The 19,348-nt window shown below is 35.6% G+C and overlaps 1 protein-coding gene across 3 annotated transcripts in view; it reads right to left on the minus strand.

Moving 5' to 3' along the window:
- Positions 1-19,108, minus strand: part of LRRCC1 (leucine rich repeat and coiled-coil centrosomal protein 1) — a 38,992-nt gene extending 19,884 nt beyond the window's left edge. Inside the window, exons 1-8 of one of the 3 annotated variants that reach the window (XM_003269505.3) lie at positions 18,834-19,069; positions 16,424-16,629; positions 16,041-16,106; positions 13,178-13,345; positions 11,010-11,185; positions 10,702-10,911; positions 2,580-2,773; positions 1,248-1,395 (exon numbers count right to left, since the gene is read on the minus strand). In XM_003269505.3, the coding sequence (XP_003269553.2) occupies positions 1,248-1,395; positions 2,580-2,773; positions 10,702-10,911; positions 11,010-11,185; positions 13,178-13,345; positions 16,041-16,106; positions 16,424-16,629; positions 18,834-18,931 (1,266 nt within the window). In that variant the 5' untranslated portion in view covers positions 18,932-19,069. Of the gene's footprint in view, positions 1-1,247; positions 1,396-2,579; positions 2,774-10,701; positions 10,912-11,009; positions 11,186-13,177; positions 13,346-16,040; positions 16,107-16,423; positions 16,630-18,833 lie in introns of those variants that run through there. The other 2 variants (XM_030795273.1, XM_030795274.1) reach the window with 2 other exon arrangements.
- Positions 19,109-19,348: the final 240 nt, after the last annotated feature.

Below are 19,348 nucleotides of genomic sequence, written 5' to 3' on the forward strand. Positions count from 1 at the left end.
CTGCAAAGTCCACCTCCTGGATTCCAGCAATTCTGCCTCAGCTTCCTGAGTAGCTGGGACTACAGGCATGTGCCACCACGCTTGGCTGTTTTTTTGTATTTTTAGTAGAGATGGGGTTTCACCACGTTGGCCAGGCTGGTCTTGAACTCCTGACCTCAAGTGATCCACCCACCTCGGCCTCCCAAAGTGTTGGGATTACAGGTGTGAGCCACTGCGCCGGGCCAAAAATTAAGTTAATGGTAGCAAAGCATATAGGTAAGTGCAGAACAGTGCCTGCTACATAATAACCAATCAATAAATGTTAGCTGCTATTATTACGCCATAGTAGATAAGATTCCTTTTTTGAGATAGTATATACTCATAGCATGGCACCCACATGCCAGACTCTGTATTAAGGAAACAGAGTCCTTACCAAGACACGCAAGGGAATATGAAGATTGGTAAGGATCTAATCTCGAACAAACTTGGGGGGGGTTGAATCAGACAAGATTGATTTTTCATGAGAAAAATGAATATGTAACTTGGGAAACACAGGCACAATAGGTTAAGTAAGAAGAAAGATGAAGTGTGTCCAGTCATAATGATAATTATTCTTTTTCAATATTAAAGCCTCTATAGTTGAGAATAAGGGGAGGAAACCAGTAGCCTAAAACGTACCAATTCTATTACTGAAAGAACAATACACAAGTAATATAAGGGGAAGTTAATGAAAAATATAAAATAATGAAACCACAAGTACTGAGGTTTCTCAACATAAGAAATGTTAAGCAAATTTTAAAGAATTAAAACATTTTTAAACACCTCCTAATCTGGGATCCAGTGGTCCAAAATTGAGTTTCAGGAAAGTCCATGAAAACCTTGAAATTATATACATTTTTTTGAGTGTAAAAATAGGCTTCTTTGAGAAGACCTGTAGATTTTTTTAGATACTGAAAAGGGTCTGACACCCAAAAAAAAGTAGGAAGCACTAGCTTAAGGAATAAGAATTAAAAAAATCATAACTGTTTCTTCCTCCAGAAGCATATAACAAATGATTTCACTTAAATCTGATCATAAAAAAATGTAATTTTCATTCGTTCAAAAATAACATTACATAAAATCTGGAAATCAGGAAGGAAAAAATAACCCATTTTCATCACTCCAATAAAATTCAAACACTTTTTGCTAATAAAAGCATGCATAATTTTTCTGGGACTCTGTATTTAAAATTATTCATACTCATTTTTTCTTAATCTCTTAAATCATACCTGGTAAGTGTTGTCTTCTGAGTGACTTTGGTCTACTTTAATTATTTCAGTCTTTGGCTTTTCTGATTCTTGTAACATAGAACAGTTTGCTAAAGATGAGCTTACATATAATTCTTTAAGGTAAGGTGGTTTCATTTTACGATTACAACTGTAAAGAATGAAACATAGAAAATAACTCAAAAAAGTAGTGTTCACATTACTTTTCTCTAACATTAACATTTCTAGTTGTATATGCAAACAGCTTTTTAAAAAGAATATTAATAAAATTATAGTAACTTGGACAAACTGCTTCATAAATTTTATAATGGGTGTGCTCTGTTGATTAATAAGTGCCTTAAGATTTTAAAAAAGATAATTATTTCATAAATGTTCAGGGTTCAACATTTTCAGGTAGGGTAGAATTCTTGGATATATCAGAATAATTTAAAAAGTACTATGGTAAGATGATACCCAAGAACTTGAAAAGACAGTAAATAGAACTACTTTTTGAGAGTTAAAAGTTTAAAATCGACATATAATGGATCAAAGTTAATAGTTCTATCACTTGGTAGGACCAAAGAAATTCCAGGGTATGTCCTGGAAAAAAGTACAGTGTTTTAAGTGAACTGAATGCCTCTGTGTGTGTGTATATATATATACATGTAAAATGTAATTAGGTAGGTATGGAAGAATTAAACAACAAAACAACAAAACATGCTTTGCAAAAGGAGAATTACAGAGGCAAAAGTTTACTGTAACCATCCCAGAGTAGTCATTTCTGAACCACTTGTCATGGTGATCCCAATTATGAAAGTACAGACATTGGTCTCCTTTGTCCTTATAGCATTAAACACAATCATCTTATTCACATTTAATCCTAAACTCAGTATCATCTGACTAGGATTTGACTTTCCATCTACATCTGCCTACAAAGAGAGAAAAGGCTAGTCATGTAGACTCAAGTGTACCAGTATTATTTCCCACTGTAAATGAATGCAGTGGAATTTGAACTAATAACATTAGTTCAAATTAAACTAAAACCACATACATTGTTTTTGATTGAACTAAACCTAGATTAAACTAAGGTATTCCAGTTCTAAGGTCAGTATTCTTTATGATATGAGATATCTTCAGGTTTATACATTAATTTTGCAACTTAGGTACAGACACAGAGAAAAGGATCCTTTTATATACATTTACATGAATGTACTGACCAGATCAGAACCTACAAGGCTGAAAAATCAAATCTTCAACATTAGTAAAGTAACAAATATCACCAAGAGATAGCTTCAAGAAAGAAGCCAGCATTATTAACTTCTGTGTGCCTTAAATTTCTAAAACTAAAACAAGTACCTTACAAAAGAGTTGTAGTTTTTATTGTGGTGCTTAACAGTTTGAATGGTTTTGGCATAATAAGGGATTTTTGATCTTCGAGGAACTTTTCTATTGCATTCTTTTCTGTTTCCATAGTCACTTTCAGAAGTTATATCTGTGTCTCTTTTTGGTCTGGGGTCTTTCTCAGGAACATTATATATTGAATTAGAAGTCTAAAATTTAAAAAGCCAACAAAATTTGTTAAAAGTTCAGTATAAAAAAGATTGAAATTGGAAATTTTCTGAAATACTATGACTTTTTATATGATTAAGGGTTTATAAATTAGGAATGTTTGACATTAAAGACAGGGAATTCAGCTTCTGGTATGGACAAGCAAGCTTCTACCATGTTGACTTTCCTGCAGATAACAATTATAAACTCTGGAAAAAATACAAACAAAACAAAAATAAAAACTACTTGAAGGCCTTAGAAAGTGAACAAAGTAGGATTATCCTAGAGGGGACCTGACACTTGGAAAATGGACCAGAATGAGGGTGTTTCTGTTTTTTTTATGGTTTTAGCCTGAGAATGTATCACAATCAGCATCATGCAGAGAGTCTAAACCTCAGGTAGGAAAAACCAGACTTCCGGGCCTGAAGAAACAGAGGGCAGTATGAAGTGGACTGCAAGTGGCCCAGCAAAGAACAAAATAAATGAAATGAACTTTGAACTGCTACCTAACAGAAAAACATACAATCTGAGTCAAACCAAGTTAAATGCTTACTAAAACAAAAATGTCAACACTCTTTTAAGGACCATAACCAAATCTAGAGTAGCCACAACAAAACATTCACTATGTCCAGGACGCACTTCAAAATTGCTCGCCATAGGAAGAACTGGGAAAATGACCTATTCTCAAGAGAAAATGGAGACCAAACCTAAGATGACTCAAATGTTTGAATAAGCAAACAAGAACTTTAAAATAGCGATCAAATAGTGATGTTCAATGAGATAATAAGAAATACGCCTGTCATAAACGAAAAAACAAGAAAACTCAGCTCAGAAATAGAACTAAAAATAGAAATTCTATAACTGAAAAATACAATGTCTGAAGTAGAAACTGACTGAGATTAATACAGAGTGAGGCAATAAAGAAAGAGTACATGAACCAGAACCTAGTTCAATGGAAGTTATTCAATACGAAGAATACAGAAAAACAAACGTTGACAAAATGTACAGAGCCTCAGGGAATTTTGAGACAATATCAAAAAGTCTACATGGAATCTGAAAAAGAGAAGAGAGAATGGAGCAGAAGAAATATTGGAAGAAATTTCCCAAATTAGGTGAAAACATAAAATTACAGATTCAGGAAGCACAGAGAAACCCCAAGCAGGATAAAATACAAAGAAAACCATCCTTAGGCACAATGCAGTCAAACTGCTGTAAACAAAGAGAGACAAATTCTTGACAGTAGCCAAAGAAAAATGGCATTTTACATACAATAAATCAAGGATTTTGAATTCATGTTAACTTTGCAATCAAAACTATGGAGGCCAGGGACAGTACTGAAAGAAAAAAAAATTGTCAATTGAGAATTCTACATTCAGTGAAAAAGTCCATTAAGAATAAAGGTGAAACAGACTAGTATCCACAGATGTAACGCTACAACATTTGCTAAAGGAAGTTCAGACTGGAAGTCTTGGCTGAAGGAATATAACACCAGATGGAAATTTGAATCCTCAAGAAGAAATAAAGAGCATCACAGTTGATTTATATACAGATAAATACAAATAATGTTTAAACATTTTACTTGAAGTGATACAGTATTAACTCTAAGTAGACTGTTTCAAGTCTTTTTTTAGAGCATCCAGACCAAAACAAAACCTAGCAAATTGTGACTAAAAAACCAACATATGAATTAAAGCTGAATTCTATCCCACCACTCTGGGAAGCCAAGGCAGGTGGATCACCTGAGCTTGGGAGTTCAAGACCGGCCTGACCAACATGGAGAAACCCCGTCTCTACTAAAATTACAAAATTAGCCGGGTGTGGTGGCACATGCTTATAATCCCTGCTACTCAGGAGGCAGGAGAATTGCTTGAACCCAGGAGGTGGAGGTTGCGGTGAGCTGAGATCACGCCATTGCATTCCAGCCTGGGCAACAAGAGTGAAACTCTGTCTCAAAAAACAAAACAAAACAAAAAAAAAACTGAATTCTAAAAATTATCCAACAGAAAGTAGGAAAGAAAGAAAAATGAATATAAAACAGAGACAAACAGAAAACAAATCACAATAAAATGGTAGACCCTAATCCAACTTCATTAATGATTACAGTAAATTTTAACAGACTCTTCAAAAGAAGTGATGGCCAGATGGGATTTAAAAACAAGACTCACTTTTCTTCTGTCCACAAGACCCATTTAAATATAAAGACACAAACAGGTTAAAAGTAAATGGATGTCAAGATGAGATATGCCTTTACACCCACTAGGATGGCTACAATGAAAATGACATATACGAACAAGATAGCAAGATGTGGAAAAACTGAACCTTCATATACTGCTGCTGAAGATGTAAAATGGCGCAGTTACTTTGGAAAGTCTGGCAGTTGCTCCAAAGGTTAAACGTATGACCCATCAATTCTACTTCTAGGTATATAGCCAAGAGAAATGAAAATCTATGTCCACACAAAAACTTATACATAAATATTCATAGAAATATCATAATAACCAAAAGTAGAGGCTACTCAGATGTCTATCAACTGACAAAAGGATAAATAAAATGTGGTATATCCATACAATGGAATAATTATTTGGTAACAAAAAGAAATGAAGTATTGATATATGCTACAATATGGATGAACCTTGAAAATATTATGCTAAGTGAAAGAAGCTAGTCACAAAAGGCTAAATATTATGATTTCAATTATATGAAATGTTCAAAATAGGCAAATCTACAGAGAAAGAAAATAGGTTTGTGGTTGCTTAGGGTTGAGGGTGGAGGTAGAAGGAAATGAGTAATGACTGCTAACAGGTACCACTGAATTGCACACTTCAAATGGGTGAACCACATGGTAAGTGAATAATGTATCTCAATAAGGCTGTTAGATAAAGAGGAATATTTCATAATGATAAAAGAGTAACTTCATCAGAAAGACCAAGCAGTCATAAATGTGTATGTGCTTAATAACAGAGCTTCAAACATAGAAGCAAATAAAGAACTAAAGTGAGAAACACAAATCCACAACCACAGAGATTTCAACACTTCTTCATGCCACAATTGGTAGAACTAGATCAACCCCCTGACCTCTACAAACAAAAAACCAAGCATCAGCAACTGATAGAACAGACAAAAAAGTGAGTAAAGACGTGGTTCACCTGAAAATACTATCAATCATCCCGACTTAATTGTAGAATACACATTCTTTTTAAGAGCACAATGAATATCCACCTAGAAAAACCATATGGGGATTGTTGTGGGTTCGGGGGAGGGGGGAGGGATAGCATTAGGAGATACACCTAATGCTAAATGACGAGTTAATGGGTGCAGCACACCAACATGGCACATGGATACATATGTAACAAACCTGCACATTGTGCACATGTACCCTAAAACTTAAAGTACAATAAAACAAAAAACAAAAAAAACTCAATAAATTTTAAAAGATGGAAATTATTCAGAATATGTTCTCTGAACAAAATGGAAGTAAATCAGAAATCAAGGACCAATAACATATCTATAGAATGACAAATGGTTTAAAAATTAATAAAAGACATTTCTAAATATGTCTTGGATCAAGGAAGAAATCACAAAGGAAATTAGAAAAGTATTTCTAACTATACAATAGCAAAAGCAAAACATACCAAAATTTGTGGAATGCAGCTAAAGCAGTGCTCAGAGGAATGTTTACGGCTTTAAATGGTTACATTAGGAGATATGTCTAAAATCAATGACCTAAGTACTTATATTAAGAAGTTACAGCTGGGGGCCCTGCCTCATGCCTGTAATCCCAGCACTTTGGAAGGCAGAGACGGGAGGATCGCTTGAGGCCAGGAGTTCGAGACCAGCCTGGGCAACACGGTGAAAGAAACCCTGTCTCTACTAAAATTACAAAAATTAGCCAGGTGTGGTAGCACACACCTGTAATCCCAGCAATTCAGGAGGCTGAGGCAGGAGAATCGCTTGAACCCAGGAGCCATGGAGGTTGTAGTGAGCTGATATTAGGCCACTGCACTCCAGCTTGGGTGACAGAGCAAGACTGTATTAAAAAAAAAAAAAAAAGCGCTAGAAAACAAACAGCAAAGTAAATTCACAGTAGAGGGGAAAAATAAAAACCAGAAATCAAGAACACAGAAAAGAAATATTAATCAAATTAACAAAGCCAAAAGTCTATTTTCTGAAAAGATCATCAAAACCCCTTGCTAAACTGATCAAGGCAAACAAATAAAAAATAGAGAAAACACAGATTACCAATATCAGTCATGAAAGAGATTTTCATTATAGATCCCATAGAAATTAAAAGTATAATAAGGGAATATTAATTTTATGTTGATAATGAGATGAAATGGACAAATTAACTGAAAAATACAACTTACCCAAACTGACAAAGAAAAAAAGAACCCAGAGCTAGATTTTACAGTTCGTAAGCTGATTTGGTTTTTTTTTTTCAAGAAATTCATTAAAGAAATTTAGTGAAAAGAAGAGCCTTTTCTACAAATGGTACCGAGATAACTGAAAATCCATATGGAAAAGAGTGAACCATATATGTACACAGATCTAAATGCAAAAGGTAAAACCATTAAAACTTTTAGAGGCTAACACAGGAGAATGTTATTTTGGTATGCACAAAATTTTTAAAGTTGTAGAAAACAATGACCATGAAAGGGAAAAAAATGATAAATTGGACTTTATCAAAATTAAACACTATTGCTTATCAAAAGACCAGTAAAGAAATGAATATGAGATCCACAAACAGGGAGAAAATATTCACACTAGATATATTTGACAAAATACTGGTGTCTAGCATATATAATAAATTCCTACAACCTGGATAAACAACCGAATTTAAAAATGGGCAAAAATTTTGAACAGGCATTCATAGAAGATAAATATTCAATAAGCACATGAAAAACTGTCCAACATAACTAATCATTAGCGAAATGCAGATTAAAATGACAACAAACATCAGGATACTCCCACTAGAATGACTAAAATAAAAGCAATGCTAACCTCACCAAATACTGGTGAGGTGGCAGAAAAACTGGAATAGCCATACACTGTTAGTGGGAATAAAATAGAATAGCCACTTTGAAAAAAGTTATCAATTTCTTATAAAACTGAACATACATCTACCCTATAACCCAGAAACTGCACTTCTAGCTGTTTACTGAAGAGAAACAAAGATACATGTTTACAAAAAGATTATACAGTAATATTTATTGCAGCTCTACTCATAAACCTCTAATAACCCAGGTTACAAGCTAGGTTAAAACCTTCGACAAGACAATGGAAAAATAAAGTGTAATATATTCATAGAATGGCATACTACATAGAAATAAGAACTACTGATATATGTAATAGCATGGATTAATTTTTAAAAGGTTATACTCAGTGAAAGAAGCCCTAAACAAAAGAGTATACACTGTATGATTCTATTTATATTAGGTTCTAAAACAAATATTAAATAATATATGGTAGACAAAAAATCAGAAAAGTGATTGCCTCTGGAGGCAGTGGAGGACTGCCTGTGGGAGAGGCCATAAGGGAACATGATAATGTTAATCTTCACAGAAGTTTGGATAACAGATATATGTATTCTCAATTCAGGAAATATGCAGACCTGTATTTCACATTAAAGAAAACACTTAAAAAATATTTAACTCTAATTAATGATATGCATGCTTAGTATTTAGGGAGAAATGTATTGATGTGTGTAATTTACTTTGAAATGTGTCATAAGATAGTTTGATACACTAATAGCTACATGACAAAATAAATGTAGTAAAATGTTAAGGGTAGAATCTGGTTGGTGGATATACTGATATTCACTAAGAAATTCTTTCAAGTTTGCTGAAGAATAAAAATGCTCATAATAGAATGTTGGAGGACAACTAAAATAAAGGCAAAACAGCTTTTCACAGACATAAAATTTCCCAGTTCGGCAGGGTTAATTATGATTTTAAGTCCCATGATTAAGAAAAATAAATGTCTTTATTATAGCACAGCACATTGCGGTAATATCATGACTTTATAAATTGATACTCGAGATGAAATCATTTGAGTGTACGAACAGCTCAATGAAATTCAAACTGCATGTTTACTCTTTACCCCAAGTAAGACAGTGAACAAGAAGTCATTTTCTTAAACATTTTAAATATACATAGCAGTGAATCTTTCTTTCCAGATAGCTGGACTCCTGTTTTTGGTTAACAAAGTAGAAAGAACTAGCACTGTAAGTGAGAAGTATGACATAGTTGAAGAATTTGATTGGACATAAGGAGCTATGAATTTGGAGCTCAACTATCTTGCAAATAAAGCACTTTTAAATAAGTGATTTAAACTCTGGATCTTCTTTTCTATAACAAGGACAATAATACGTTAATCTCTATCTACTTGATTGGGTTGTCATGAGAATAAAATGAGATCAGCCTATGAGAAACTGAAATGTTCACTTCAAATTAAAGACATTAAACTTCAATCTAAGTTCTTTCATTGGTAGAAGAGTCAACCATTAGAAAAGATGAAAAGATGAAACCTGAGGAAATGGAGGAGTCCACAAGTCCAGCCATACAGTATCAATGATGTCAAATAATATGTAGGCCAGCATTCTTTTCTCACTTCTATTACTATCTCCTTATTGGCTCAAACTGAAATCTCTATGGAGTTCTGAAACACAGAATCCTCACAGCCTTATTCACTTTCACTCGCCTAAGGCAGACCTCTTGTTTATCCAGCATTGTTAATATTATATTATATAAATAATAGTTCAGGATTAAAAACCTCTTGAACCATAACCATTTCATAAGCATTTTCCACTCCTTCCCCCTTCCTAATTTGCGAAAAAATTTTGACCAAGAAAATCTAGTTATAGAGGTTGGGCATGGTGGCTCTTGCCTGTAATCCCACTATTTTAGGAGGATCACTTGAAGCCAGGAGTTTGAGAAAGCCTGGGTAACAAAGCGAGACCCAGTCTCCACACAAAAAATTTAAAAATTAGCTAGGCACAGTGGCATGTGCCTGTAGTCCCAGCTACGCAGGAGGCTGAGGTGGGAAGATTCTTGGGCTCAGGAATTCGAGGCTGCAGTGAGCTATGTTCGTGCCACCATACTCCAGCCTGGGTGACAGAGTAAGACCCTGACTCTAAAAAAAAAAAAATTAGTAACAATAACTTAGTTACAAATTTTTAAGTTGAACTAACATATGACTAATAGCCTCTTTGACCTATCTTTCTATCCTACACCCAGCTAGAAGGCAAATAAAGTAATAATCTATTGCAGTCAGATAGTAGTGGTACCCAAGAGAACCACCGCCACTGTGGATGATAGTGAGAATGCTGGAGCGAGGGTTGGAGACCTGAATAGCAGTAAATTCTAGGAATTGTAGTTCATACACATAGTTCACAGATTCTAAAAACTAGAGATTCAGTAGCAGCGGTAAAAAAGGATTAACAGCTCAGGAAAGTATAGATTGATTACGTGATGGTCTACTAGAAAATGAAATTGATACAGGAACTATGTAAATTAACCTGCCATTCAGCTGTAAGTTGTAGAAGTGATTTTGACCATTAAACCATTGAAGAGATAGTGAAGGCCAAAGTATTCCTTTGCATTAAGTAACACTGAGTCTAAAGAGTTTCTCCCTTGCTTACGGTGGAAATAAAAGGTGGATGTAATAGAAGTAATGTAAAGTACTACAGAACAAGACAAAGAAATGACATAATGAAGATGTAAAGGAAGACAAGTAAAATAAGTGAAAAATTTATGTTACCTTTTACTACCATTATGCAATAATAGAACCCTATTTCTGTAGAGGAAAACAAAAATACAAGAACACTGATGCACTAAAATAGGTTGGTCAGCTAGTACATAATTTTTATTTTACATTTTCTTAACTATGTTTTCTTCAATAAACATGTCTATAGAGAAGTAGGAAAAATAGTTACTTCATTTAGAAGTTGTAGAATTTGATCATCTAATTTCTGAAGTTTTATCTCATTCTGCAAATCGCTTTCATGATTACTTTTCTCTGGCTCAGAAGATTGACGCACAGACATAAAAGACGTCAACACAGCATCACTTGGTGTACTTGCAAACTGTTCCAAGGGAACTAACTCGTCGATGGGTGCTGTTATCACTGGCATTCTATCAATGATCTATGACACAGAAACAAACCAAAATCCTTTTAATTTATATTCACTTACTGAAATTTGAAGGTATTTTTTATATTAGGAAAAAAAAGTAAATACTATACCTCATCTTCACTTATATTTAGGGGAGAATCAGAAGAAACTAAATTATCCAAAAGACCTTCTAGGCACTGCAACTGTGATGAATTTATTTCTGCCAAATTTACTGGTTCACCAAATATGTTCTTGCAATCTAGGATTCTAAGCTGTGGCAAAGTCTGGAGAATAACTGCTCTGTACCCTTGGAAACAAATCATTCAAAATGAAAACTGAAATATTAAAAAAAGTCAATTATTTCTAGAATAAACTAAATTTATCAGCTACCAGATACATTGCCCAGAATAGTTCCAGAAAGCAAATAATAAACTTGTTACTTATTCAAATTCTCCAGCATGTAATCATTAAATCCTTATATACAAAAGAAACAAAACACTTCTCCTCCACTCTCCATCCCTCTCAAATAACCCTCCTGATGAAGTTCAAAAAGTTAAAATAACTATCTCTAAAAAATTACTTTAAATATATAATGCATAAAACCAGTAGAAATTTATTCTAGGAAGGAAGCTAAACATGTCTTTTATTTTTTAATATGGGGTTAATATAAACAACAAAAATGAACATAAAGCAGGATGATGTGGATAATGACCAAAATGCCAGAATTTCCCTAGTGAGGTCTCAGCATTAGCAGAATATCCCCTTTCTTCTCTTTTAAATTACACATAACTAATATTAAAGCAGGTGAACTATCAAGTAATCAAGAATAATATGTTTATTTTCCCTAAGAACAATTATATCTGACAAATTAACATTCATTTGGTACTAAGGCTAACAGGAGCACCTTAATCCTGCATAAACGTAATTTTAAAACTAATGAAGACCAACAAAGTGGTTGGAAGAATTCCAAAAGTAAGAAAGAAGTCTGGCAAATTAGTATTAGAAATCTTGAGGGAAGAAAAGTTATTTCAGCAATAAGTTACCTCTCAATTCTGAAGGGAGGGTGACTGTATTGAGAGAAGTACCTAATTTAGGAAAAAAAGTGAAAAACAAAGATTCGAATTGTAGAAACCAGAGGTTCTTGAGATAAGATTATTAAAAAAATCCAACCTGAGGGTTTAGCAGAGAAAAGAAAAATGCAAGGCTTTAGAAATATGGTTTTCTTTCAAGGAAAGAGTTTCCTCAGAAACTCTCAAATCTGTCCTGATGTTCAGGGAGACTTTATGGAAAAGAATAGGAAATATTTTCCACCTGAGGAAAACAATTATCAAATGTATCAGATTTTCTTCTGTGAAATAAAATTACCAACACAGGTTTCCATGCTGCAAATAGCCTTCTTATGGTTGCATATGAATAATAAAATGAAGCCTCTGTAGCTAACTTGTACTCAAGCTGACCTTTAGTATGTATATTCACATTCTACACATTTCTCTTATTGTTTGGTTAAGCAATATGAGATAAGTGAGTTCTAGAAATAGTAGTCTAGTCTGCTTTATCTTTGTCAACTTGATTGATTCCCAATTAGCTCAAATAGCATTTCAGCAGCACCAGCACCTCTATATATTAAACTTTCTTCAAACAAAATTATTTATTAATAATGTAATAAATTCACATAATATGAAATTCAAAAGGAACATAGTAAAAAATTTTCTCATTTCTTAATCTCCAGTTACCTGGTTCCCTTTCCTTCAGTTAGCTAATATTATACATTTTTTTAAAGTGTGTATTCTTCTAGATGTTTTATGTATATACTGAGCACACACACATGCGTGCATACATATATATGTATGTATGTAAATGTTTGTGTCTGTGTATGTGTGTTACCCTTTTCACACAAATGGTGGCCTACTATATGCAGTACTTTGCAACCTGCTTTTCTTCCTCTTAATGTATCTTGGACATAATTGTCCATTAGTAGAAAAAGAGATTCTATATTCTTTCTTGTGGCTGCATAGTATTATACTATTACTAATAGAATATACTATAATGATATGATTTTGAGGCATTCACTTATCAAATATGAAACTGCCTAGATAGGAGCATCACTGAACTGTTCATCTTGTGTTCTGTAACAGTCATTAGTCTTAATACACTAATTTTATTTGTAATCATGTTTTCCCCAGTATAGAAAATGTTGCAAAGCTGAAGACTAAATTGAGGTCACAAATGCCAATTTCAGGAAAATAAAGAAGCTCTGAATATTAACTGTTAGAAAAAATATTAAATTAATTATTCATACCTGGCAGTCGACAGACAGGATTATCGTCTCCATCTTTCTCCAAAATAAGATTGGTCAGGAAGTGCAGTCCTACCATACACTGAAGTAAGTGATGGATACTATCTATACAATTACTATGTAGATCAATATATCTAAGTTTATGCTTAATTCCATGAAGGGGAATCAATCCTGCAATAGGAAAATAATTCTTTAAATGCCACAGCAATAGTCTTTCCAATAGCTAATTAGAAATAATTACTAGATAGGTTATACTTTTAGAGGCAAACGGACAGCATTAATAAGATCTTGCTGTGAACAGCTATATCTAATGAATAGGCTATCAGTAAAGTTAATTTTTGCTTTGAAGAAACACAAGTTTAACATTTCTTTGAGGCTTTAGTCCCTGAGGTTCCTGGGCTCTGGTTCTCTTCAAAAGAAAATAAATCAAAAGAACTTCCCCGGGTGGATGCACACACTCATATGAGAAAAAGGATAAAGCAATGGCTTTAGGCTCTCTCAGCACATCAGTCTTGATTAACAGACATAAGGAAACCCTGTAGTACACTTCAATTTTGCTGGTTTGAATATAAAATAAATACATTAGCATTCATTTAATTCCCTGGTAATATTTCTCGCACAAGCTTATCTAGAACATTTTGTAGCAGTAGCTATTTCTGCCTGGCCCACCTTGGACTTCAGCTGCAGCTGTCATGGACGAGTACTAATTGTACAATGCCAGTGTACCCTTCAAGCAGTTACAGTTTCTCTTCCTCCCTCAGAACTTTCTCCAAAATGGAAAAATTATATAAAAAGCTATGTAATCATACGAACATTCGTGTACAGGTCTTTGAGTGGACACATTTTAATTTCTCTTTGGTAAATAAGAGTCAGACTGCGCAATTATATTTAAGTGTTATGTTTACCATTATAACAAACTGTCAAACTCAGCCAGGCACAGTGACAGCCAGTACAGGCTCAAGACTGTAATCTCAGCACTTTGGGAGGATGAGGTGGGCAGATCACTTGAGGCCAGGAGTTCAAGACCAGCCTGGTCACCATGGCAAAACCCCATCTCTACTAAAAATACAAAAAATTAGGCGGGCATGGTGGAGCACGCCTGTAGTCCCAGCTACTCAGGAGGCTGAGACAGGAGAATCGCTGGAACCCAGGAGGCAGAGGCTGCAGTGAGCCAGGATCACACCACTGCACCCCAGAGCGAGACTCTATCTCAAATTAAAAAAAAAAACAAAACTCCTTTCCAAAGTGGTTGTACCATTTTAAATCTACCAGCAATGTATGCAAGTTTCAACTGCTTCACAATCTCACCAGCACTGTCACTATTTTAGCTATTCTAGGTGTGAAATGGTATCCCATTGTGGTTTTAACTTGCATTTCATTAATCACTAAGGATTCCAACCATTTTTTTTCATGGCTTATTTTTTGGGGGTTGTTTTTCTTCCCCACTACAATGTAAGCCCTGTGACTTACTTATTGTTGGTTTTTTCATCACTATAAGACATCACTGTTAGTGATCTTCATAAATACGTACTGAGAGAATGAACTATCTTATCCATTCACATTTTTTAGATAAGGAAATTGCATCTAAACAGTAAACGCCTTGCTAAACATTTTTTACATAGTAATGACAAGGCCAGGGTTGAAACTCAGTTCTTTTTGTTGTTGTTGTTTTGAGATGGAGTTTCATTCTTGTTGCCCAGGCTGGAGTGCAATGCTGTGATCTCGGCTCACCGTAACCTCCACCTCCTGGGTTCAGGCGATTCTCCCCTCTCAGCCTCCTGAGTAGCTGGGATTACAGGCAAGCGCCACCACGTCTGGCTAATCTTGTATTTTTAGTAGAGACGGGGTTTCTCCATGTTGGTCAGGCTGGTTTCGAACTCCCTATCTCAGGTGATCCGCCTGCCTTGGCCTCCCAAAGTGCTGGGATTACAGGCGTGAGACACAACACCCAGCAAAAAAAAACTCAGTTGTAATACTTCATGTCTTTAAGAGGAAAAAAGGTTTTAAAAAATTAAATACAGTTGTTACTTCAGCTTAAGGGTACAGACTAGGTCTTTTTATTTTTTGTATACTAAGCAACTGGCATAGGGTAGTGTTCTTTTAGTGGAGGAGAAGAGTTGACAAATGAATCAGATTGTTTCAAATATTGATAAGGATTACGAAGATATTAGCAGAATTCTGCTAGTTTTAACAGATAATTCTAAGAATAGTCATGACACTTTGTTCAAGTTATCAGCTGCATCACTTTAATCAATTAAAAAAGGCAACACTTTTAAAATCTCCTTAGCTATATTACAGATAAAAAGAAAATCTCATTTTATTTGTTCCTTAACTTGCAACAACCTTTGGAATGCGGCATAATGTCACTGTTCAACATGGTAGTAGCCATTAGCTACATGTGGCTTTTTATTTTCAAATTCAAATTAAATAAAATTACAAACTCAGTCCTTAAGTTGCACTAGCTACATTTCAAGTGCTCAATAACCACATTTGGCTACTGGCTGCCATATCGAACAGCATAGATTAGAACATTTTTGCCACTGTGGAAAGTTCTGTTGGAACTATTCTTCTCTATATAACAGTATATTGATTAACTGGCTAAAATTAAAACATATTCCCTTAAACTGGATCCTTTCCAATTAAGTTTTTCCTGCTACTGATTACCTTAGTTTTAACTTCTATTTTGTACTCAGCTGTGCTTGTGGTACCAACAAAACAGAATTATGACTGGAATATACTCTCTAAATGAACTCTTTGGCTAAAAATTAGATTAATATTCAGAGATTTCCAACATGTTTAGCTGAGCTGTTAACTTATCACGTGGCACAACATTTAGCATACAGAAAACATAAGCATTTCTACTTACCACTAAGATCATCTATGTGATTGTAAGATACATTTAGTCTAGTCAGATTAATTAGTTCTTCAAGTCCTAAAAAAAAAAAGTAAAATAAAATAAAGCCTTTATAAAATTTAAATAATTAATTAGAGAGATATAGCATTACAATGTTATTTCAGGCTGTTCTGAAGTAAATCCAGTCTGGTAACAGCGAAATCAATTTTATTGGCATTTAGAAAAAACAGAATTTTTAAAAAATTGACACATTTTTGGAGAAAATATTTTGTATAATGAGTTTCAGACTCAATTTTTAAGAGTTTCTGATAATATTTATTCCATTCTTTTGGGGAAAAAAATGGACCTAAATCATTTTCCTTACGCTAAGTGTTAAATGAAAATCGCTTACAAACCTTCTACTTTTGTAATCAAATTGCAGGACAAATTTAATGTGCACAGTTTTGTCAGTGTGTTTAGCCCTTCAATTTGACTTATTTGATTAGATGACAGATCTAGATGTCGTAAATTCCAAATATGATCAATGGCTTCGATCTTGAAGATGTTATTGCAATGAAGATTGACGGCATGAAGAGTTGAATCTAAAGATAATTCTGATATGCTACAAAAGAAAATATATACTATAAAAAAACAGATTTTAAAAGCATGACAAAATAACTAAAATTAACCAAACAGCATGTAGATACTAAATATGTGCTCTATTCATTCTAGAATGAAATCTTTCCTATTTGTGGTACCTTTGAAATGTCTCACAAAACATGGTGCTTCTTACAACATAACCAAGTATTTTGGATTATTTATACAAACAAGAAACCGCTCAAGAGAGGCAAGTGACAGTGGGCATTTCTAATTCCTATGTGCAGTCATCGGCATATATTGAAGGCAGTGCTGAATAGCAGTCAATAACTGTAAAGGCTTTGGAATGTTAATATCCCAGTTCGAATCTGCATTCTATCACGGTTTTGCTGTGTGATTTGAGCAAATGACAACCTGAGCCTCAGTTTTCTTACCTCAATTAATTCTCACAATAACTCTAAGCAGTGGGTATCTTAAGGATACCTAGATTTATGGAAATTAAATAGCTTGCCCAAATTCTTGCAGTTAACAGAGATCTCATACATAAATCCAGATCTCATGCTGGAGATTGTAACTTCATTTTCTTCTTTGTGTGCAATAGCTATTTAATCCACAGTCTATTGCATTTTCAAAAAGAAACCATGTTATTGCAATTTCCATTTAAAAAGTACCTGTCCTCCCTTGTTGAAAGTAAATGGATCTCCCTTAAACAGAATTCATCTCTTCACTCCAATTACTATTTATAACTGAAGCTTCTCCTGAAGATAGTAGTTCCAGGAACACAAACTACAGTGCATACAGTTTGGAGTTGCTGGATGGGAGATACACCCAGGAACAGGGACACACAATGTCATGGGCATCTGCTGTAGGTTCAGTAGCAGCTATCTTACAGCTGTAGGAAACCTAACTCTGACACCAGGGAAGCATTCGCAAATTTCAAACTAGCAACCTTTAAAGGTGACTATCTGGAGCATTTCCCACTTATCCTGCCGTGTCATTTACTTGAGTTCTTATTTAGTGCCAGACCTTATGCTGTTAACACATGCTCTTAATGACAGTCATTTATTTTCTGACACATTTCAGTTTCTCGACATTAATAATGTGCAGATAATGTGAGATAGAAAAAGCATAGTGAAATTAGACGGAAAATGGGTTTGAATCCGAACTTAATTCTTTACAAAGTGTATAAAGATGAACAAATTGTCAATAGATTCTGAGTCTCATTCATCACTTGTAAATGAGAAAAATCACTACCTTGCAGAATTGCTGTGAGGATTACTGATAATGTATACAACATGCACACAACAGATGGCATTCAGTAAATGGCAGCTAGTATTAAATAGAAATGTAAAATGTCCCTTGAACAGCATCTTCTTGGGATCATCTGGCAAAGTTTAAATCAGAATCCAGAAGAAGATACCTAATTATCAGTAGCAGAGTTCGCGTAGAGGACACGCTACAAAGGAACAGCATGCGCAAAGGCCCAGAGAAGTCAGCTACGGAACTGCCTGTAGCTCAGTACAGCTAAATAAAGCCTAAGTGGAGAAATGTTAAAAGTCGAGACTAAAGAGCCTGAAATGCAGGCGGAGACCTGCTTTACGGTATTGCAGAACCAAGTTCCTCATATGCTTTGCACAAGTCGGGGCTTCAAGAGAGAGGGAAACGGTGAACTAAATACAATAAGTTTAGTACTTTCAAAAAGTATATGAATATATGTATTGCAATGTTCTGTAACAGACAAATGATTTCGAATGGAGACAAGGAGAACCGAGGCAAAACTAACAGGCAGCAGCGATTGTCCGCTCATAGCTGCCAGAGATACTATCCTGCAGGTTTTTTTCAGAGGGAAGAACAGGAAAGACGAGAGAACACGAGAAAACCAACAATTAAACGGCAAGCAAAGGAATAACCACCAGTAACTAAGGAAAACCAGAAGGAAAGAGTGGTCAGAAGCTGGTGGAGGACAAGGTCCTGGGGCAGTTTCTAGGCTAAGCAGAGTCGTGTGAAACGCTGGGCAGGAAACACGGGCGGGAAGGCATCCACGGCTCATTCAACCTGGCACTTCGGCAGAGCAGTTTTGGAGGAGTGGGGAGGCCGAAAGCCAGACTGCGTTCACTTATGGTCTTCGTAAAGCAGTGCCGCGCCTCCGCTCCGCTGTCGCCGCCAGCTACCCATGGCCCCGGCCCTGGGGAGTGCGCGGGTCGCTCCTGGCTGCGGGGCGCCCTTTACCTCTGCAAGCCTTTGTCCATGAAGCATACATCCCCGCAGCTGCTGTCGCCGTCTCCGTTTTCCACTTCCGCCGCCGCCGCCGCCGCCGCCACCTCCATAGCACCGGCGACGGGGAGCGGGGCCTTAACCGGCACCCAACGCGGGGTCCGTGAGCTTGGGACACGCCTCCCGGAAGCGCGGAAGTGCGGCCCAAGGGGGCGGGGCGAGGACCCACCCTCCAACCGACAGCCGGGAACTTTCCCGCCTTGACGGTGCCACAAAACTGGAATCCTCGTCCCAACTGTGGGCTTCTTTCCCTTTTACGGCATCTATGGTGCGACTCTTGAACTTGCTGTAAAGTAAAACTGCTTCCCGGGCGTGTAGGAGTTGGATAACGAATGGATTTGTCCTGTATGCATCTGTATATTTGCCTAGTAGCCGACTGACTTCTGAAGGCAGTTTTCACAGCGGTTTGGCTTTACGTGCCTTTACATAGTCTTACATACGTATAAATTGTTCCACTGGCCATTGCACCT

The sequence above is a fragment of the Nomascus leucogenys genome, chromosome 16 (assembly GCF_006542625.1).
Source record: "Nomascus leucogenys isolate Asia chromosome 16, Asia_NLE_v1, whole genome shotgun sequence".
In the NCBI taxonomy this organism is placed as follows: Eukaryota; Metazoa; Chordata; class Mammalia; order Primates; family Hylobatidae; genus Nomascus; species Nomascus leucogenys.